The 22,639-nt window shown below is 42.0% G+C and overlaps 2 protein-coding genes across 2 annotated transcripts in view; both read right to left on the bottom strand.

Annotated features, from left to right (window-relative positions):
* LOC113017716 (NACHT, LRR and PYD domains-containing protein 12-like) overlaps positions 1 to 22,639 on the bottom strand; it is a 1,242,929-nt gene that overhangs the window by 827,864 nt on the left and 392,426 nt on the right. The gene's annotated exons all lie outside the window — the stretch shown is intronic.
* On the bottom strand, positions 3,622 to 7,566 carry LOC145424146 (uncharacterized). The gene is made up of 2 exons (XM_080297052.1): positions 5,036 to 7,566; positions 3,622 to 4,600 (listed from the first exon to the last, which is right to left on the bottom strand). Exons 1-2 carry the CDS (start codon positions 5,146 to 5,148, stop codon positions 3,622 to 3,624), a joined length of 1,092 nt encoding a protein of 363 aa, XP_080153178.1. The 5' UTR covers positions 5,149 to 7,566.

The raw sequence follows: 22,639 nt of genomic DNA, 5'->3' as shown, positions 1-22,639 counted from the left end.
TGTGTGTGTGTGTGTGTGTGTGTGTGTGTGTGTGTGTGTGTGTGTGTGTGTGTGTGTGTGTGTGTGTGTGGGGCCCTGGCAGGTGATTGGCCACACCTGCAGCTGATCAGGCCTGTCGGAGGAGCTATTTGAGAGTGTGGTGGAGCTCTCTCCGACGCTGGATCATTGCGTGGCTTCACGTCAGTCTCTCGACCAGTTCCTAGTTTGAGTCTGCTGCATTATTGTGTGTCTGACGGCTTCCTCTCTCTTATGTCCCCAGGAGTTACGGGGAGGCGAGAGGACAGCGAGCACGGGGTGCTCATCACGGAGAAGCGGAGACAGGAGCACTAGCACTGGGAAGAGGACACGTCACGGGAGTCGGGAGAGCACGGGATTTATTGTCATGTCTGTCCATCGCTGTAAATAAACGCACTGCTTGTACATAGAGCACCGCGCCTGTGTCCTCCTTCCCTACACCCCCACGGTCTGCCAGCCAGACCGTGACATTATGAGTGAACTTGGCTTTAAGTGACTTACAGGTTTCTCTGAAAAATACTTTCTTATATCCAGGTTCTTCCTCTTTGCTGCCGTCCTCCTCTCCTCCTGGGAGCGCAGGCTTGCCGCTGCTAAAACTCAACAGAGCTCCCTGAAAGGTTCAGCCAATCACATTGGCCATATTTGTCACATGAGGTAGGACTCCAGTACTGGACGTAATTTAACTCTTTCGGCACCGCTGGGTGAATGAGACGTTGACAGATCTTTTTTTTCCTTCTTTCTATCAGGTTTGCTTTTCTTTACTCGAAGAGATCAAATTATTGGTGAGGACAATTCAATAATCGCTGGATATTGGTGGGGACATGTCCCCTCCGTCCATGCCAAATCGACGCCCTTGCCCGAATCGATTCAATCCATGATTCGATTCGATTCGATTTGGGGAAATTTTGCCTCAGACAGTCAGCAATATTATAATTTAGATCATACCCCCCCCCCCCCCCCCCCACACACACACACACACAGCCTTATGGGTACAGTAGTCTCCTGCTACACCTCCTTTTAGCTAAAGACATACTTCACAATGACTCACTCAGCTCACAAGAACAGGAATGCAGAGCATTATCAAACGTTAAAATGATACACATCTCTCACTTGTTCACTTACATTTAAACGAAACACATAATTGTAAACATCTCTAACAGCCTAAGCCAGCTTTGAATAGGGCCTGAATGGATAACTTCAGAGAATTACACATCCAATCTTACACGAGGTCTCACCGCTCGACCAGATCTGGTAACAGTCCCTGTTGGTGTGAGGTGGCTCCTATTTCTCCTTAGAAAACCTGTCTGTCTCTACCACATAAGATCTGGGAGCACTGGCAGGTCCAACTACTGCTCCAGTGGTTCCTTCAGTAGTAATCCACACCTTCTGTCCTGACTCTATGTCTGCGGTTGTAGTGTTTTGCCTGCTCACGCCTCCCCTCCTCATCCTTCTCGCGAAAAGCCTGTAGGTCGGGCCACTTTGGCACCAGCTTCGCAGCAGCTTGTGGCAGAGAGGTACGCAGGTGTCTCCCCATGAGCAACTGTGCCGGTGAGAGCCCATGTTCCAGTGGGGTGGCCCTGCACGCTAGCAGTGCTCTGCTGTAGTCACAGTCCTTTCAAGTCTTTAATGGTACGATCAGCGCGTTCTGCCTCCCCGTTGGCTTGGGGGTACCTGGGGCTGCTCGTTTCATGTGTGAACTGGTACTCTTTAGCAAAGTGCTTGAACTGTTCTGATGAAACTTGCGGCCTGTTGTCCGATACCACAGTCTCGGCAACTGCATGTCTTGCAAAGGCCTCTTTTATAGCATTAATAGTGACCTCTGCTGTTGTGTCTCTCAGTTCACCAAGTACCACGACCAGATTTGGTGTGTGGTAGTAACAGGCAAATGAACTTTTTTTTTTTAATGATTTGAATATATATGAATGCTTGTGCATAAATACACAAACAATACACATATGCTTTCATGCTTTCAATTGTGTCATTTACGTGATCTAGGTCAGCGGTCTCCAACCTTTTTTGCACCACTGACCGGTTTATGCCCGACAATATTTTCATGGACCGGCCTTTAAGGTGTCGCGGATAAATACAACAAAATAAAACTAGTACCGGTACCGAAAAAGAAGATTTATTCATAACACACGTGAAAAGACCCAGGAGAACCGAGTTAATGATAAAAACGATAACAAAATAACGCTGAAAAGCGATAAAAACCCTGAAAACCAGACATTTCACACCTGAGCCTCAACTCTCGCGGCCCGGTACCAAACGACTCACGGACCGGTACCAGTCCGAGGCCCGGGGGTTGGGGACCGCTGTTCTAGGTAGCTCTGTTTTGGAAGTTCAGTTCAAGCTAGAAATGTGCTTTGGAGTTTGTACGTGTTTTGTCTCTAGGGGCCACCACATATATTTCTATTTACATTCAGGTGACAGCAATCCATGGATGGTTTCGACATGCAAGAGGATATTTTCCCCGGTGCCCAGCGGGAGAAGACACTGCTTGCGATGTCGATGAGGTCCTGTGGCCAGACCCCAACAGACGGCGGGATCCATGAGCCCACGTATGCACAATTGTCATGATTTTTTGTGTGTACAGTATAGTGTTTTTTCTATTACTGTATTATGTTTGTGTTTTGCTTTATCTGAATTGATGGTGCTGCAGTGGACAATATTGAGTAGGCCTATTTGCTTTTTTTGGTTGTTTGTGTCTCCTGAAAATGTGCCTTCAGAATAAACAATGACAATGAAAGACTGCAGTGTTTTATATGAAGTAGACTAGTGTGTCCCCCTGATCTGATCTGCATGTGATGCAAGTATGTGTCATTTTGTCAACAGAGTTACATCTTGACAGAGGAATGTTAGGTTTTGACAGCAGAGTTTCAGTTTGGCACAGATGTGAATGGTATATTTTGATGTGTCATGTTTACTTGTGTTTAGAGTTTTGGCACAATGAGCGACGTTTTGCAAAATGTGTTCAAGCAACGGGCAAAAACTGTAACATGTTTTTCACCAAAGATTTCAGCAATTATAAAAATTCAACTCAAGCTATTCAGCTATTAGCATTCACACTGCATTTTCTACAGGAAGTACATTTTATATACCAGTTTCAGTTCAAAGTGCATTAAAAATAATAAATAATTATTAAAAATAATACCATCAATATGTTACTGCACTACACTTACTGGACTTGTGGAAGTATTTTGAGAACCATAAGAGATTCTTACAAATGTTTGAAAGAAAAAAAATCTTTAACATAGCTGGAGACTCGTGTAGAAATATGAATGAGTTTATAAAGTTTCTGTCATGGTGTGCTGTGACAGGCAGGTAGTAGGACCCAAACACAGGACTCTTACGTGGAATGAAACTTGAATCGGCAGCTTTTATTGCTGGAAACTCAGGTGGACTCAAGAAACTACAAACTAAGAAACAAGAACTAGGAAAACAAATCAGGAACTATGAACAAGAATCAAGTAAAGAACACGGAGGAGAAAAAACACCCAGCCCACTGAAAACTAAAGAAACCCCCAAAAACATGAAGAACAATCATTAAGGAACATATTTACATATTTAGAGTTACTGCAACACCAACACTGGGTCACAGCTTCAGTGTCAGTCGGTGACTTTTGGTCTGCAACAGCAGCAGAACAGACTTCTCAGTCTTTTGAAGAAGCCCTTTTTCTTCTTCTTGATCTGACGGTCTTCGGACTTCATGCTGGCTTCAGGTTCTGGAAAAGGTTCCTCAAAGGGAACATCAGGAACCGGCCCAATTTCAGAACAAGATCCGTTGATATGATCTTCACCTTCAACACAGGATTTGGACTCGCCATAGGGTTCCTCACAGGGAGCGTCGGGCTCTGCAACACTTTCTGACAGAGCTCCTTCGATCGTAAGGTCTCGAGTACTCAGACTGGATGCCCTTTCAGAAAGAAGTTCCTCACAGGGAACGTCGGGCTCTGCAACACTTTCTGACAGAGCTCCTTCGATCGTAAGGTCTCGAGTACTCAGACTGGATGCCCTTTCAGAAAGAAGTTCCTCACAGGGAACGTCGGGCTCTGCAACACTTTCTGACAGAGCTCCTTCGGCTGGTGGAACATTTGCCACTGAAAGGCCGTCAGAGGAGCGCTCACCATTTGTGCTCTTCACATCAGGACTTGAAGGGGGCTCAAAGATTTCACATATCCGGATCCTTGCTACATCAGCAATGGTCTTCAGCAACAGGGGTGCAAAGTTTGCAACTTGGATAGACAGAATTTCTTCAGGAAATTTCTGTCTAATCTCCGTCAGGATGCTGTCGACCAGATCGTCTCGGATAGAGCGGGTGAAGACGGCCTGTGTTTCCATCGCCGTGAGGCTCTTGGAGACACGATCTAAAGTGGCCTTGGTGACACTGGTGGAGAGGATACTTAGACTCTGGGAGGCCATGTTTAGGAGGGGACGAGGAGGAAGCTCCCAGAAGCCCTGGAGAACGCGGGGAACTACCTCGACCACTACCTCCTGCGCGGTGAGCAGTTTGCTGTTAGGCTGTTCCTGCTGCTTCTTTTTCAGGATTTCAACGTAATCCTTCACCGCGCTGAGGAGTTTAGGTGCTCTGTAGAAAAACATGATAAGAGTTATCTGTTAAACATATTCAAAGCATCATTTAAATATTGAAACACTGTAGCTGGACTGTTAACCCTGTAACCACCTTTGTATCATACATGAGTTTCTGAGACCTCGATCTCATCAACATGATCAGTACTTGCTATAATTTCTAAATGTTGTGGACAAAACTCTTTTTTAGTCTAAAGTTAACATTGTCGTTAACAAAAAGTTGCCAAAAACACCCAGTGTATCAAATGTGATACAAAAAATAAATACACAATAAAAGTAAATCATACACAACATGACATAGCAAAGAACTCATGTGTGGCTTTTGTTTAAAGGGTTGATAAACATCTCAGTTCCAAAGAATCTGAATTTTCTGGCTGTTTTTTGATGGGTTGGGTCTTACAGGGTTAATAACTGTATGTTACATGAGACTCACTGAAATTTAGGAGGTACGGCCTCTGGGAACTGAAGAAGCAACCTGGCTTCAAATTCAACGTCCCTCATTTTATTGCTGACGTTCACCGCCCACACCTGAAACAGAAAACACATTTACAGTGCGCTTATGTGTAAAGGTTATGTGCACGTAATGAAAAAAAAGTCTTGTGGGTTTTCTCGTCTTACCAGCCTTAGAAGAGGTTTGGCTTCCTCTTCGTCAAAATCCTCTAACTCAAACTCCCACAGCCTTCAAAAGAAAGCAAAGCAGAGGTTTTCTCTCAGCACTTACACGTCATCACAAACAGACTTTCAGGTGTGACAGTAACTCACTGCTCTCTGAGCGTCTCCCTGCTCTTCTCCACCAAAAGATCTCTCAGATCTTCAGCAGTGAGGTTCGGTGGAATTAGATCTTCCTGCTGAAGTCTGAGAAACTCCGTCATTACCGCAACCTAAAAGTAAAGGAGACATTTAATCACCACCACTCTCAGGTCCTCAGAAATGACCTGATATTTTCTGTCAGCTTTGGTTTGCATGAATCTGGGTCTAACCTGAGCCTTGTAGCCCGGAAGATACCAGCAGATCTTTACAGCTGTTTCATAAATCGGTGTGTTGAACAACACCTGTCAAAGAAATAGCAATTTAGTCATTGTTACTTAAAATGATTCTCAGTTTGTCAACTTTTAAAACGACATCAAATTCTTCAAATTACTGAAATGCAGTAAAAGCAAAAGCGTCACATACCCTGATAGGCTTATAGATTCCTTGACTCTTTTCCATTTAAACGTGTTCAAATCAAAGTCAGGAAGAAAAACGTCAACTGCTCTCCAACGATGGCGTACGGGGGATCTGGACCTGAAAATGCTCTCAGCTCGGTGGTCTCGCACAGATGAGCTCTTTTGACAGTCTGATGTTTATTTATGAATGCAGAATTTCTTGAGCAGTCACCATGGAAACTTGATGCAGCTTCATGTTGTTAAATTAAAAGTAAACACTGTGTATTTTGCACTACACTCCACTAAACTTATCATATAAGTAAATAAAGTGTGGGTTAGGTCCTTCCTGTGGAAAGAGCCACACAAACCGATGGATCAGAAAAGACAAAGTCAGCTACAGCATGCCTTTTCATATTATGTGCCTGCTTATCTCCATTTCTTTACAGTAGATGGGAACTTTTGCAGTAAAGCAATGGCTTACAAACAGTGGACTGTGGACTAATGCAGACATCTGAAGCCTGACAGCAGCTGGTATATACACAGCTTTGGACAAACTGGCCCTTTAAACAGCCCAGAGGAAGAAGAGACCTCTGCGTTATCAGTGCAGCCTAAAGCACAATAATAATAATACTATTAATATGATTTTTAGAGCAATAATGCCCCAAATAATGAAGTCATTAATTACACATCCGTCATGCTTCACAGGAGGTCAGGAGTGACCGATGAACGTGATGCTACATTAGAGTCTGTCCTATGAGTTCAGCAGGAGGAGGTGAACCCACAGCTGGGACCAGTTCTCTAGTGGGTCCAGTATCATACTTGTGTTCATCCTGGTCTGAACCTGGTCAGAAGAACTGACTTCACTTTTGAAAATTCAATACTTATAAAAGGTAACCCCAAACAGTCTACAACGGCTGTTTTCTGTCCACCGAAGCAAATTTGATTGACGAGGTTTTTGTACCTTCACTTCTCCAAAAAGCAAATAAAGAGATTAAACAAAGATTTACTGAACGACCGTCAGAATTCCCAGAGCTAACGTAGATCGCTTTATGCTCTTGAGTCAGGAGGGATAAGAAAAGTGACTGCAAACATTGTGGAACGATTCATAGCGTTTGATTGCTTGTGTGAATGTATTAAACAGGAAACCAGGAGCTGCAGAAACCCAGTAATGCTGAAGACGCATGCGTGTGCGTTTATTACAGGTTTTTCTGAATGCTTAAACCCTAACTGTGATTCTTACAGCACAATTCCTAAAACTATTGATACTTATAGCAAAACCACTCACTGAGTGTGCAAAACTAAAAGCACAAACACTGCTTTGCACTCAGTTTGCCATTTTGTAACACACACTTTGCAAACCTGTAGCTACAATCCACTGCACAGCACTCTTTTTACAGAACTGTAAACACAACTCACTGCTTTGCACTCAATTTCCAAATGATCAACGCACTCCTAGCAAAACTATACACATTTATGGCCATTATTTACACTATTTTGTCAACTGTCTGGCACACTGCCACATGTGAAAGCTTTTTTAGATAATTAGTTCACTTTGCAATCAGCCTAAGCACTATGATACAGGTAAGCTCTGTGTGTGGAGTACAATGGAGGGAGCAGGAAGAGTGAGAGGAGGCCGAGGAAGAGGACGTGGAGGTGAAGAAGTAGGATGAAGAGGACGACAAGGACAAGGAGGAGCAAGAGGAGGACGAGGAGGGGGGAGAGGACGGGTAAGAAGAGTAAGAAATAGAATTGCTGATGACATCAGAGCTACAATAGTGGACCATGTCATCAACCGTGGAGTGACCCTGAGGGAAGCTGGCCAACGGGTCCAGCCTAACTCAAGCTGCTACACTGTAGCAGGCATCATGAGGACATTTTGAAATGAGAATCGGTGAGTACAGTCACTTTGCACAAAGATCTGTAGCACTGGATGGATCTATAACAGAAGTATGAGCTCAATCTGACATGGCCCACCTTGTGCACAGAGAAAGCAAAAGCCAGATGTGTTTTTCATTCATACCATCAGTGTGTAGTTGGTGCATTGTGTGCTTAGTAGATGATGGCTTGTGTTAACTGTTGGACACAAAAATACCATTTTTACAAAGGTGTGGAGAGTTAATCAGTTAAGTTAAGGCTTATTCGCTTTTACAAGGAAACTACAATGTTTTGCTGATTGGGTGAAGAGTTTTCTTACTTGTGTGTAGAGTTTTGCAAAAATTGCCAATAGTTACAAAAAATGTGCTCAAGCCATCAGAAAAAACTGTAAGTGCTTCACATGTTAACTGTGTTGTGTTTCATACATGACTTCTGTTGTTTTGTTTCTTAGAGTTCTCATTTCTACGCTGTGAAGCCTGCATCAGCATTAAAGGATTTCTTCAGCCTGCTCGAGCTGCGGGTCCTTGCTTGGCAATAATAATCTTATGGTCGCTGATAACGCCCGATCGCTGTGTGTGCAGTTTCTTTCTCACAGCTCATCACTGGAGTGAATACTCACTCACTACTTAAGTGCATGGACGGGTGTTTATGTGTATCATAGATTTCAGTTATAAACCTCGTTTATAATGAAGCAGCTTCTCTGGTTGAATCCTGTCATCCTCCTGAGATATCAGATTTCTCCAGAGAGCCGCTGTCTTACAGCCTCCGACTACCTACGTGGTCTCCGTTGGGGGGGCAGAAGAGACCCCAGCCCTCCATGCACCGGTCCTGAGGCTCAGAGAGAGAAACTCTTGTCTAAATTAGAGGCATTTTCACTATGTCCTTCGCTACAAGTGAAAAACCTGGGTGTTATTTTTGACTCTGAGCTTGGTTTTATCCCACATGTTAAACATGTAACCAAAATTGGATTTTATCATCTAAAAAATATAGCCAGAGTCCGCCCTATTCTCTCTCGGGCCAACATGGAGATGCTGATGCATGCTTTTATTACCAGTCGTATTGATTACTGTAATGCCCTGCTCTCTGGTCTTCCTAAGAAGAATATTTATTTTTTTTAGAGGTTTGCATTAGAGTGCATTGGTGCTTGGGCATCTTTTATTTAGCACGGTTATACCATTGTGAATGTAGCTATATAAATAAATATGCTCAAGAGTCTATCATATGTTTGTCATGCAACTAAAAATTTGAAAATATATTTTTAAATCAGTAACTTTGCAAATTTAGAGGATTTGTTTTCAGACAACATATGTGTCACATTTTAAACAGGGTTTGAATAATCAGCGCTGACATACAGACATTTATGCTCTGGGTATTGTCATGGTACTGGGTCGTGCGACCCAGTGTTTTGTGTTTAGTCTATTTTGATGTTTATTGATTGTTTAGGTTCATTAAGTTAGTCCAGCCATCTGTATATACCACCCTTGCATTACGTCTCCCTTGCCCTTCGTGTGTTTATGTCTGTGTGTCTTGTACTGCCAAGTTCATGCTGTCAGTTATGTCACCTCCCCCTGTACTACGTCTCCCCGGTTCATGTCTCATGTTTCCTGTTTTACTTTGAAGGCCTGCATTCACTGTCAGTGTATTCAGTTTCACTCCTCCTGTCCTGTCGTTAAGTTCATGTGTGTCAGCTGCGTTCCCATGTGTGGCCACTTCCCCTGATCATTCCTCATGTGTATTTAGTCTCTGTGTTTCATGTAGTCTGCGTTGCGTCGTCTGTGTTCCCACCCTCCATGTTTCCATGCCCGGTCTGTTGTATTCTAAGTCATAGCCTTACCTTAGTTCATTCCCAGTTTAGGTTTCTGTTTAGTTATTGCTTTTGTGCTGCCCTTATTCTTGTTTGTTTCTCTTGCGTTACCAGCCACAATAAAAGGCTGGCTTTTGTTTAAAGTTTACTCCCGTGTCACTCGTGTCTGCACCTGAGTCCTCCACGCACTCTCCACACGGTCTGTCACAGCGGACCGTGACAGGTATAACAGACATGCTTACCTTGTGAAAGGCCCTGGGATGTCTTGGAGCAGAGAAACGCGCTGTATTGTTGCTTTTCTCTATTGTATAAGCAACGCCCGTAGGTCAGAAACGCTCTGTGCGGGTAGCAAAGTCGGCTCCAACGCACATCCAGGCATCCGTGTGAAAGAACGGTGTCGCTGCAGCTCTCAGGATAGTCAGGCTTTTATTTATATTTGCATTCTGGTGTGTTAAAACTAGCAGCCTCTGTGTCCCGCTTGGATCATCATTCCGAAAATTCAGATATTTAAATAAAATGGTGAATTGGCTCGTGATGAGGAGCCACTTAGATCCGTAAAATGAGGTTTGATTAAATTAAACTCGTGTGAATTCTACCTCTCTGCTGCTGTGTTCCAAACAAACGATGTTATCTACATGTCCAAACTGTGTGCTAAGTACCTCACACCGCTGTGTCTGGGATCCGAAAAAGTAAAAAGTTAAAACGCTATACCTTGCGGTAGTTGTGAAGTGCTGAGGAAAAATACAGGGTTTCTGATTAGGGTGTTTTTATATAGGTGGACTTGGTTTCAGTTGGGCTCTGAGATGTAGAGATAAAAGAGCAGGATGTAAAGAAGAAAGGTGGAAACTATAGAGGTACAGTTAGTCAGTAGGAGGTGTAATTGTCTGCCTGCAGAGATAAAGGTGTGGGGTGTAAGAAAAGGTGTAAAACCTTTGGAGGTTCAGTTGGACATGGTTTCAGTTGACCTCTGACATGATAAGATAAGATAAAGGAACTGTTTGTAATGAAAAAGGTGGAAAAACTATGGAACTACAGTTGGGATGTGTGAGTGCTGGGATGCTCTTGATAAAGGGAGCCTCTTTTATTGTTTTATGACTTCTTTTGCTGACTGTTGGGGGCCTAACTGTAACCCACTCTGTCTAACTGTTGCAGAGTGTGACTAGTTAAGAATCTGTAGTTTTTAGAAGTAACACCAGAAAAGTTTATTTCTAAAGGAATACCTGCTGTTGTTTGTGGTGCTCTATTTAAAACTATTAGCCTCTGTGTCTTTTCGGAGCGCTAAAGAAAAAGTCAAATGCTCCTAAAGTAGATAAATCATCTATGTGTAATCAACAAGTCTTACTGTTGCAGTGTGTTTGTGACTAGTAGATAATTATAGGGCTAGTTGCATTAAAGGAACATTGGGGGTTGATACAGTGCTAGTGTGGCTGGGTGTGAATATGTGCTTTTAGAAGTATCACAGTTTGATTTCTAAAGGGATACATGTTGTTTGTGCTATTCTGTTTAAAAACTATTAGCCTGTGAAACTATTAGAAAAGTGAAATCAAAAAAAGTGTAGGTATTACTACTAATGGGAACTGAAGCAGTTGTAGGAATTGAAATTGATACTCAGCCCTAATCACATTGTCTCCTGTTATTTTTCTTGCAAACCAGGCGAAACAGGATTTAATGATAACATGCAGCAAAACTGAATCCTAAATCATCAAAGCAGCCGTAACAATAACACGAACAACATGTTTAAGCAGTAAAAAATATTGCGAAATAAAGAAATCACAGGATAAAATGATTAATTAGGCAAGTTTTTCTTTATTTAAAATGTTTTCTTTAAAATATTTTGTATTAATCACGTTACAATCGAACAAAAAAGGGAAAAACTAACATTTTAAAGGTGTTATTCAGTTTTTCCTCCTGCAAATCTTTAGATCTTTTTTAGAAAACCAAAGTCTTGATGAACCTGCATGAGTGCTCACTGTGTATGTTAACAATGATCAGATGAGTTTCTTTTTTGTTCATTTAAACCTGTTTTATATTTAGTTTTTTCTAATTTGACTCGATTCACAGAAGATGAAGCATTTGAACTGAAGTTAAAACTAGAATTTCTTAGAGAGACTCCGCCTGAAAGAGTGAAACCCGCATGTGAGATTTTGTGGCCTCTGTGTGACTGTTGGTGGGTCAAAAAGGTTTCAGCTGCACAGCCAGACGTTATTGAGCGAGCCACCGGTTGAGAGGCACACTTCTCGCAGCTCCTTCCTTTCGTCAGACTTTAAAAGAAACATTTATAGGGTTTAGAGATATTAATATTGATACCACCTCTGGAGAGGTTACGGTGTTGTGCCAAAAAGTGATTTCCAATGTTTCTGTGTATTTTTTATGTGTAATATCTTTACGTACGTTGGTAAATAGACTTCGGTTGTCAGGTTAAGGCTGTGTGCAGGCAAGAGTGGAAGTAGAAGGACCCAAAGTGCAGACACTTGGAGGCGGAAAGTAACTCAAAACTCAGCTTTTATTGCTGGATGGCAAAAAGTGGCAAAACGTAACAAAAATCCAAATAACGTTACATGACCAGGCAGCCAGAACACACAGCATAAATGAAAGCAGATCACGACACCGACACAAAGAAACACAGGGCTTAAATACACAGAGGGAGCAATCAGGGAATGGGTAACAGGAGGGAAACACAGCTGGGGCAAATCAGGCCTAACGAGACAAGGGGAAGCAAAACCAGACACATTAACATCAGACATGGACTTTCAAAGTAAAACAGGAAACATAACACAGACTCAGGCAGGCTCTATAACAAAGGGAACAGAGACGTGGGACCAGGGCAGACACAGACACTGGCTGTATCCCAATTCAGGATCTGCAGCCTTAAAGTACGCAGCCTCAACGATCCTCAAGGGCCGCGTACTCAAAGACCGCTAAGGCCGGAAGTGCGAGGCTTGTGAAATGGGACGGTCTAGCCTCTGTTGTGCTGCCCAGGTTGCCTAGCAACCATGATACTAACAGCTGGAAACGTGTCTTACAGCTTTGTTTGACAGAAATGAAGGAGAAAATCTTTTGTGCATTTGTTTGTTTGTTTCTACATGAGCTTTGATCATTCTCTGTAAGATTAAGCTCAGCTATTGAACGGCGTATATTTGAAAGTAAAGGCTTTAAAACCAAGTTAGTACAAACGTCACTGATGTCACATAACTTTGCCGACATGTGGCCAACAGTAATGTTTTAATGTTCTTCGTTATTAAACATTTGCACATAAATAAGTGACGTAATATTCAGTACTTACTTAAAGTTTACTCTTCGGGCGCCCCTCATCCGCCGTTTTATTTCGGCAAAATTATCCACACCCACCGCCGCGCTATGCATTCTGGGATATGTTGGGCCACGAAGTCTACACTGCCACGTCCTTAAAATTCAGGGAAATGAAGGACGCATTTGGGGACCGCATTTCGAGCAGCCTTCGAATTGGGACAGCCTTCGTCGCGTCGCTCTGACGTAATCGGCCTTAAAATGCGGCCCTTAAGGCTGCAGACCCTGAATTGGGATACAGCCACTGACTGGACGTGGGGATACAGCAGATAGGGGAGACAGCAACTATGGAACACAGACAGAAAACCAGAACACTAAAACTCTAACCAAACCCCACCCAGAGAACCTAAACTAAGAATAATCCTAAAACCCATAAAGCAAAGCTAGAATATAATGAAATAACAAAATCAAAGAACCAAAAACACAAAACACTGGGTCAACGACCCAGGGACCCTAACATCGGTGAACAGGGTTTACAAAGAGGTTTTATATAGAATTAAAAAGAAATCTGTGTTTCAAGTGTCTTTACAACTCTGTGTTATTGTACTTACATTATAACCAATCCGCTCCTTTATCCCCACTTAAAATATTTTTACTGAACTATTGTAATATTTGCTGCCATTGCTGCTGTCCTCTTGGCCAACTTACTCTTACAAAAGACATGTTTAATGTTAATGAGATTTTTTTAACTACATAAATAAAGGTTATATAAAAGTCGCTGCCAAAAACTGATCGCGGCTTCTACCTTGTTACACGAATGTTGTTTGTGGCTCAAGATGACTTTATGTCATCCATGAGGGAAGCATTTGACATATGTTTCACATATTATAGCCCAACAAGTTACTTATAGCAGTTTAAATACGAGCAATCACTTTTTGGCAAATACCAGAAATCAGTTTTTGGCAGACAATCACTTTTTGGCACAACACCGGTGTCTAGCAGGTTTTATATTTTAGAAAGTTTAAAGCTCAGCTTAATAGAAGTAGTGTGGTCGTGAGTTTTGCATAAACAAATTTGTGCAAACCTCAATGAAGTGAAGCAACATTATAAAGAAGAGTGAGCCTAAATGACTCCCCAATGATGTGAGAGACTGATAGTCATACAGAAAACAATGACTTTGAGCTGTTGCTGCTAAACGTGCTTCTACAAGCAACTGAATCTTGGAGTGCACTTTGGTTTGTCTGCTCATAAATTGGTGGTTCATGATGATAAATGAACTTCTGAACTGGTTTAACATCAGTGCAGTGGCTGGTCCATTCCTTGATGTATATGTCAACGTTCAAAATGAGCCATTTAAATCAGCTGTGTTGGATCAAGGACACATCTAAACCCTGCAGGACAGCGGCCCCGAGGCCTGGAGTTCCCACCCTCAGTGCAGTGGAAATAGTCTCGTGCCAGTCTTGGTGCTGCCTTTGAGTCTATATTGCCGAACACTGTGTGCACACATTTTTTTCCTTCCTAAACAAACACACATTTGTAAAGGAAAATTTAAATTGAACTCACAGTTGGCGGTTAATCGTTATATAGTTTAGATGTACACCGAGAGACGCATTTAGTAGGACTTTTACACCGCCACAGATTTTCTTCTTCTTTTTTGTTACATTATTGACATATACTAGATATTTTAACCTAAGCAGCAACAATCATGTCTCTGGTACAGGCACTTTCCACCATGCAGATTAAGCTAAAATGTGACTTGAAACAAATTCTGGGTTTCCGTTCCATAAAGGTTCATTTCATCTGGTAAGTTAGCCCCTGAGGTAACAGTCTATGTGAACATAACATACTCACTGACTCACACTCAACTTGACTGATAGTGATTTCCTGAATTAGGCAAAGCGCACAGAGGAAATTCATTTGCATATGTTTGTTTTCACAATCACTGAAATCCAAGTTAGGCATGTTTCCCTTTTTTGTTGTTGTTCTTGACACGAGTGCTTCAGTTATTTTCTCATCAGTATGTTAGGACAGAAAGGATTCTGTTGTGGATTTATGATCATCTCACGTGTGTCCATCTTTCAAACTCTTAGATTGTGTAGACATTAATGCAGCTGTCAGACTGTAGGCCAGTTTCTTTGCACTGTAAGCATTGATTGGATGCTACTGTAGCAATCAGTGCTTACACAAAACGTCCCTGCGTAAACCCTCAGACACACAACAAACAGATCAATAGTATCTGAAATTCAGAGTACGGATCTTTTTACACATTTCTCACAGAAAATCACCTAAATCGCTTTCGTGTGAGATGCACATCATGTTTGCCTCATAAAGACTTGCCCTGTATGTATTCATTTCTTTTGACTTTCACGTGGAATTGTCACCTAATATAACAGGTCCATCAGTAAATGGTGTCTATCTTCAGTTTCTGTCTCCTAGACTTTGTCCCTGTCAGGTTACAGCTGAATAGATAGTCATATCATGCAGAGACTGCATCGTACTATAATGCTCGTATGATCGCGTTTGTCATAAGTGGACTGGTCTTGTTGAAACGTTGCATAAACCTTGCCCAGTAAACTGTGAGTGCTAACATTTCTATGGCATATGCAAATACTTTAGACAAATCCCACAGTTGTCTATATTTGTATATTTGACAGTTTAATGAAGCATTTAGAAATCAAAGGTCAGATTAAAATGCTGGATCACAATAGAATGTGATATCACACAATACAATATTTTTAATATCACACACAGCATGAAAGTTTGCTAGTGTATATTATAAAAATATTACAGTATGTTGGTATAACTTTATCCCCTCCTAGTTTTTAAGATACAAATTTTGGCCCACACTGATTTGTGATCATATTCCTCTGTCCACTAAATGAAGATGGAGGCTCTGCTCTTTATTTCTGTGTTTCTCTGGAGAATCCTGGTAACATGATGGCTTTCTGTCTCTAAACACACACGAGCTTAACTCCGAATGAACATGATCAGAGTTCATTGAACCAACTCTGATCAGTCTTTTCTAAGGGTTTCAAGCCTTTCTTGTTCGAGCCTCTCTTTGTTGTTGCTACAGTTATGTGTAATTATTAATAGTATTGCAGATGTTAGCCTCTGCCTGCAGTGTTGATGTGGGTAAAGGCTTTAACCATGGATTAGTGGCAGGTCCCAGCTTGTAAATTGTGGAGCATTAATGCCCACTCCAGCTCCTATAACCAAATATAAACAGTTGGGATGAGAGTTAGCTCAAGCCACTACAACAGCCAGCAAGAATGATCTGTTCATGCTAGCATTAACAGTGCCTATACACATAGCGACACACGGGGGAGGGGCCTAACTAATAACCAAGATGACTACAGGCTTGGAGGTGCTAAAAGTCAGATATACCAGGAGCAGTTTGGGCTTTAGAACAAATTTTGTGTAATTATAACAATATGTAAATTAGGACCTGGTTACATATGATGCTGCTGATTTTTTAAATCTAATTTTTACGTTGCATTAATTTCTTTTTGTCAGACAGGGAATCAAACAAGTTCTGTTTTCTCGAATGAATCCCACTGTTATTTCTTTGTCCTACCAACAGGGATGTTTACATGGTATTCATGACTGCTGCACCTGATGACTTTCACAGCTTGAGGACTGCAAACATTTCCCAACAAGACATGAGTGGTGGGGTGATCGTTGGTATTCCTGATCAGGTGAGGATCTGTTCCCATCAAACCACCAAAACCAGTTGTTCAGGATGTTTACAGGATGAAGAATCCCCAGTTATTCTTTGTGGTTGGAATGTGCCTACATATGGCTGTGTGTGATTCTGGCTTACTTTAGGGTCAGAGCAGTTGGTATGTGGAGCAAATACTGACACAGTCAGAGTGGGCAAACCAGCAATAGGCTTGTTGTCATACCTGGAAGTCTGAAAGCTCCCGATGCTGGATGGTCTTTCTAGTTTTTAATGACAGGTCGTCTAACAAAGCTTCCATGAGGTGCTATAATGGAGACTGTCCTTTTCAAGGAGTTTCTCATGTCTTATCCTACTTTTTTCTTTTTTTTAATTACCGGAGTGAGAATTTGAAATCCTCTATATTGACATGATTACATTTCTTCTATTAAATGAGAAGTACATTTTGAACACAGTATAGTGAACACAATATCCAAGAAGCTAAATCTGGTGAAATGGTTTCTTTAGCTGTCAGCTTGAAAGGCTGATTGGGGTATTTTTGTCACCTTGCATGCGGGTGGCATGGACACCCGACTTTTGTGTGCATTTATCAAAAAGCTTGGATGATTTTGAAGATCAGTGGCATTCAACTCATGATCAGCGTTCAAGTTTTCTTAAAATCTTGTAACATGATAACTGGAAAGAAGACAGCTAGGATTTTCAAACTGATCCATAGATGGATCTACTATGAAGCTGAGGGACAGCACTGCTTAAAAGATCCTTTTTAAATGACTCCAGCTGTCTGATTTAATGAGACCACGTGTGCTCAAGTTTCCTGCTCTGACTCGGCCTCAGAATGTCTAGAGGCAGAAATCAAGCACACTCAAAGGAAATAAGCGTATCAGTGGGCATGTGCTCAGCACGCAGAGTGGGAGTGACTAAAGGTGCCACTGCAGAGCATCGCAGTTGTTTCGTGTGATTAAGTTGTGTGTTTATGAACCTGTGAGTGTTAGTCCTTTTGGCAGGATGACTCGCATGAAGCTGTTATAACTGTTTGTGCATGTTAAAGTTATGCCTCAGTTCTTTGATACCATGTTGGTAGGATTATTTGGCACTAAGTTAATAGCAGTGGCTGTAATCTCCCGCAGTCATTACATCCAGCGGTATTACAAATAAAGGACTTTTCTATTGTTTAGTTTAACTGTGGCTAGCTTGCCATGTCCGTGCCTTATGATTGGCAATTTGTATGACGTGCTATTTAGGCAATATATGAGCTATAGTGACCCCTTGTGGATATTGTGAGATATTGCTGTGTTGAGTACATTATGTTTTCAATTGTTTTTCTAGTTATTTGTGACTCTACTAATGATAAAATTGCCTGTTTCTGTTTCCAGAAAACCATTGCTCATAGTCCCACATACTATACAATGATAAGTTCAAGTATGGCTGTACCTAATTTGGATTAAGCCTGGCAAGCACTTTGATGTAAACATTTCTTCTGTGGGACTTAAAGACAGTTAACCCAACTCCTGGACTGCTGCAGTCTTCCTGACAGAAAGCTTAGGCCAGGCTTGTATGCCCAGTATATATATTCTATAACGTGTGTAACTACTTCGTTTAGTTGTTTTTGTTTGGATTTAGTTTTGTTTTTTTTCTTTTCAGTGTATTTCAGTGTCAGTAATTTGTGTAGTGCTCACTCACATTTTCAACTGGAAAAGACCTGCAATAGAAACGTATTTAGGAGCAAACAAGTGAATGAAAAGTTTGACATCATTAAGCCCAAACAGCACCTAGTTTTCAACAAAAACACATAACATAAGAGCAGCAGTGACGATGCAGCTGACACAGATGAACCCATTTAAACTGGTCCCAGTGTTTTTAGCCTAACTTGAGTCTTGAACCATTGGGGCAAATGAGAAATTCCAGCAGTTCTTGAAAGCAGCAACTCTGTGCTTTTTTGTGATGTTAGGGACATTATGGTAACTCGAGGCAGAACACCATCCAAATCTTGGTAAATAACACATGAAAGAACAAAACAAACAAACATGGTAAAAAGAAGCCAAACGTGTGATAACATTGTTCCATCACGCTCACTCACTATTCTCTCAACCTTTGCCTTCACGGGGCTGCTGCAACAATGTACCTGGGATTACCGTAATGATGCAAATATTAATGAAAAGTGCAGAGTTGCTGCTCTCAGGAATCATTGGACTTCTTTTAATTGAGGAAATGGATCAGGAGTTACGGTAGTTACAGATGTTTAATACAACCCTAGAAAAGAGCTTTCTGTAGTGCTGTGCGATACGGAAAGATTTTTTATGTATCCGATACAAGTAAATACAGGGCTGATATGATCTATACTTTTTAATGTGGATGATGCATCATCAAAATGCCAAATTGTTTACATTTTCATGACCTTTACGTTGTTTTTTAGGGGGCTTCATCCTAATGATTATTAATGAGTTAAAACCGAGGACAGAAATAATAAAAGGATTTAGTTTGTAGCCCATAGTTTAAAAACAGTAATCACACATTATCCCTTTCTTTAACAGCAACACAAAAGGATCATTATATTCCATTAAATCTGAGCCATATTATATTCAGTATATTTATTTTAATTTCAGTAAATGTTTTTATTTAAATGACATGTTTCAGTGAGATAAATGTGTTATTTCAAGGTCGTTGCATCATTTTTACTTTTCGAGTTGGCTAAAATAAGAATTAGCCAGTTGCACTTTAAAGTAATATAACCAACATATCGCCACAGTGATCTACCTGGATATTCTTCAGAGCATGCTTTCTTGCATGTGACAACAAGAGACCTCTCGGTTGTCTGGTGGAGCATTTAGCGCCTCGCTACATGTTTCCAAATCGGCATTTCTTCTCAGTGAAAGCTGTCCTAGAGAAGTAAAGCAAGTTTGTAAGTTTCTCTCTCAATGTTTGTAACGCATTCCCACGTTAAGCTTAACAACCGATATATGGAGCGACTGCTGCGCCTCCTCTCCCCCTCCCTCTCCTGCTGCTACTTCAATCATGAAACTAATCAATGATCAGCTGATCGCAAGTTCCGTCTCTCTTGTTTGTTTCCCACTTTGCGCCAGAAAGAGGAAACCAGCAGATAAACCACAGCAGCACGTTTAAGCTTGATAAGCTGTTGTTAGAATTTATTTAATATTACTTTAATGCCTAATGCTATAAGTAGCTGACAGCTGGTAACTGTGCAGGGGCGGGTCTAGCACGGTTTTGCCAGGGGGCCAGCTGGGGCATTAACAGGGAAAAGGGGGGCACAAAGAAATACTTTTCTTTCTTATTCTCGTTTAAAATGTCTCGCTTTTAATAAATAATTATCTGAATCTTATAACCAAAGTTTTTATCTAACGTAAAATGTATAGAAATCTAATATTGTATATAGTAACTATTAAGTCTAATATATACCCTAGTAAGTTATAGTACTTTTTCCTTTGGGAAGATACCATCTGTGCAGTCTGCAGTTCTGTTGAAGAAAGATGTTGAATCTATTTAATTGTTGTTGAAAAATAATTGATTTCTGTGCATTTTTTTTAAATACATGCATTAAATTAAAGTCGATTATGTCGATTAAGCACCACGAGGCAGAGGGTGGGCGATGGTTCCCTTTAGTTTTTTTTTTTTGCTGGGAGTTTGCAACCCTATTAGTTAGGTTGTTTAATATTTCTGCTAAGTACTCTTTAAAATACCAGAATAGGGAGTGATAGGTTTTGTATTGTTGATTGTCATTTATGCTTAGAAATATTTACTTATATATGCTTAGAAGTATATGATCATTTGTAGATTGAAAGAATGTCTCATTCTAGGAGGTCTGTAACAACTCTGTGTAGCATGAAGAGGGGGGTGAGTTCACTCCCCTACAGAGGAGAGGTCGTATCTTCTTTTGCTGATTTATGGTATAGCAAACACACGTATATCTGTTTAAGTATAAGAGCCTTTTGTTAGATGGACCCAGACTTCTGGCACCAGCTTTGGGGAGTCTTCACAGGGTCACATCTTGACCTCACACAAGTCACACACACACACACACACACACACACACACACACACACACACACACACACACACACACACAGGCAAGGTACTCTTTGTGTGTATGTAGACGTAATATGTTAATGAACCTATGCATATTCATGTAACCTCAATAAAAGAACAGTGGTACGGGAGGACGGACGAGAGTGACTGGGGTCAAGCGAAGGAATGGCGCTTTGTCCGGTCATTTCTCCCGTGCACGAGAAACATGAAGTCTTTGCCTACTTGTGTCTTGCTTTGCAGTGTAATTATATTGTCTTCAACGTTCCAGCGGATGGGTTCAAGCTACAAACCTATCAACAGAGATGCACATCGCCTAATATGGTTAATTGGTAGTAGGCTTTTGAGCCTATACAGCTTGGAAGACAGCATGCATGAAGAGGATGATGTGGACAAAATACTCATTTGCTTAATAATTCTGCACTCCCTGTATGTGTGTGCGTGTCCAGGGTTCAGCTGAGACAGTGTCCTTCGCCCTGCCAGGCTAAGTAAACAGTCTTCCAGCCAACCCAGGTGGCCTTGCATGGAATAGGAAGGAACAGACTCAACACAGTCGTTATCAGGGTGTTTTTGTTCGGCTCCAGCCTTGAGCCCACAGCTGGCGCCGAGAGGGTCTCCGCATAAGTGATGGTGCTTTTTACTTTAGTGCGAACAGCTCATATGAATTTCAAAGCAGTTCTACAGTCCAACACTGGTCTCTCAATCTCCCGTTGGAGAGCCGCGAGCTTCGCCATACTTGCGTTCTGTGATGTTGTCATTCTTGTGCTCAAGGAGCCGATTCTGAGAACTCACGGCAGTGTGCCTCCCCGAGATGTCATCCAATTTGCGCCCAGAGATGTTATTCCGAGCGAGCCTTTCCGAGATGTATCCAGTCTGCAGTCAGAGAGCTTATTCTGAGTATTCACAGCAGCCGTAGCCTCTCCAAGATCTTATCCGTGCTGACTCAATGAGCCCATTTTGAGAAACTCACACCTCTCCCATCGTTCCAATCCCAGCGGGCAGCCTTGTGGGGGTTTGAACAGCCGGTTCCGCTTTCTCAAGCCAGCTCCGATCAGCCAGAACCCTGTTACCATGGTTCCGAATAGGTAGATATCTTCAGCACGCAGACTCACCCGAGCCCAAACTTCTCGTTGAGAAATTGCATTTAGGGACCAGTTTTCAACAGGACAATGACCCCAAACACACCTCCAGGCTGTGTACTAGAAGAAGTATACTAGATGGCGGCGCGCACAGACGCAGCGGCTCTATGCTCTCCACTTGGGTGCCTTTCTTTTTTGTTTCTCCACTTTTTCTTCTTCTTTTGTTTTCCTTATTGTGAAGCCAAATTTTCCTACAACCATCTGGAATTATGCAAGATTGGATATAACAGCCAGATCCCCATTACCAGTGATTATCAGAGGGTGCACAACATCCCCCCGGAGATAGCGATAACATCGGGTGCTCCGTGGATTGTTATCGGCTCTGCCAAGAAACGCAGGCGGCGGAAGGAACGCAAACAAAAGCGGGGATGCCTGTCGGGCCTGCTGGCCAGGCTAAAGAAGCAGCCTTTCAAACCACCGCTCCCGAGCATCTTTCTGACCAGCGCACGGTCGGTCGTCAACAAAATAGACGAACTGAACCTACTTCTCGCCGCACAGCCAATCGTCCGTGACTGCTGTGTCCTGGTCGTCACGGAGACATGGCTCACTCCGCGAGGCTCCTGCCTACGACAGCCGTAACGCTCCGACAATCCATCAAGCGGTGGTAGCTTAGCAAAGTCGTACTGAAACATCTGACAGATTTTCGAGCGCCGTGCACATAAAATCGTTTCGAGGTCAGTAAACACAACCAGAGTTCATACATAAGGCACACGGGGTTATAAGGGGCTCTGTCGACTTTCAGAAAAATCAAAGGATTGATTTTAAGTGCGCCGTATTTTCCAAACAACACGGTAATAACGACGGCCCGCTAGCATGCTCTACCAAAAATAGTGCTTTGTTGTGTATCTGACGGACAAAAGCTAAACCAGTTCCACACCACTGAAGCTGCAGCATTTTTACAAACCAGTTCTGGTTCATCCGTTTCATTTAGCGATCCACTTTCGCTCTTCTCATTCTGCGTCATCATCCAATTCCACCTGTGATCTTGTGTCACCATTGCTCTCTGAGCTTTGTGTTGCTTCTTCTGTCACCTGACAAATAGGACATACATGACAATAAGAATAAAATGTGGAGCTGCTTCAGTGTGTCTGTCACTTTGTGCAGATCTTGACTG

This window comes from Astatotilapia calliptera, chromosome 23 (assembly GCF_964374335.1).
Source record: "Astatotilapia calliptera chromosome 23, fAstCal68.1, whole genome shotgun sequence".
NCBI classification, from domain to species: Eukaryota; Metazoa; Chordata; class Actinopteri; order Cichliformes; family Cichlidae; genus Astatotilapia; species Astatotilapia calliptera.
This window is presented reverse-complemented; position numbering and strand designations above follow the sequence as displayed.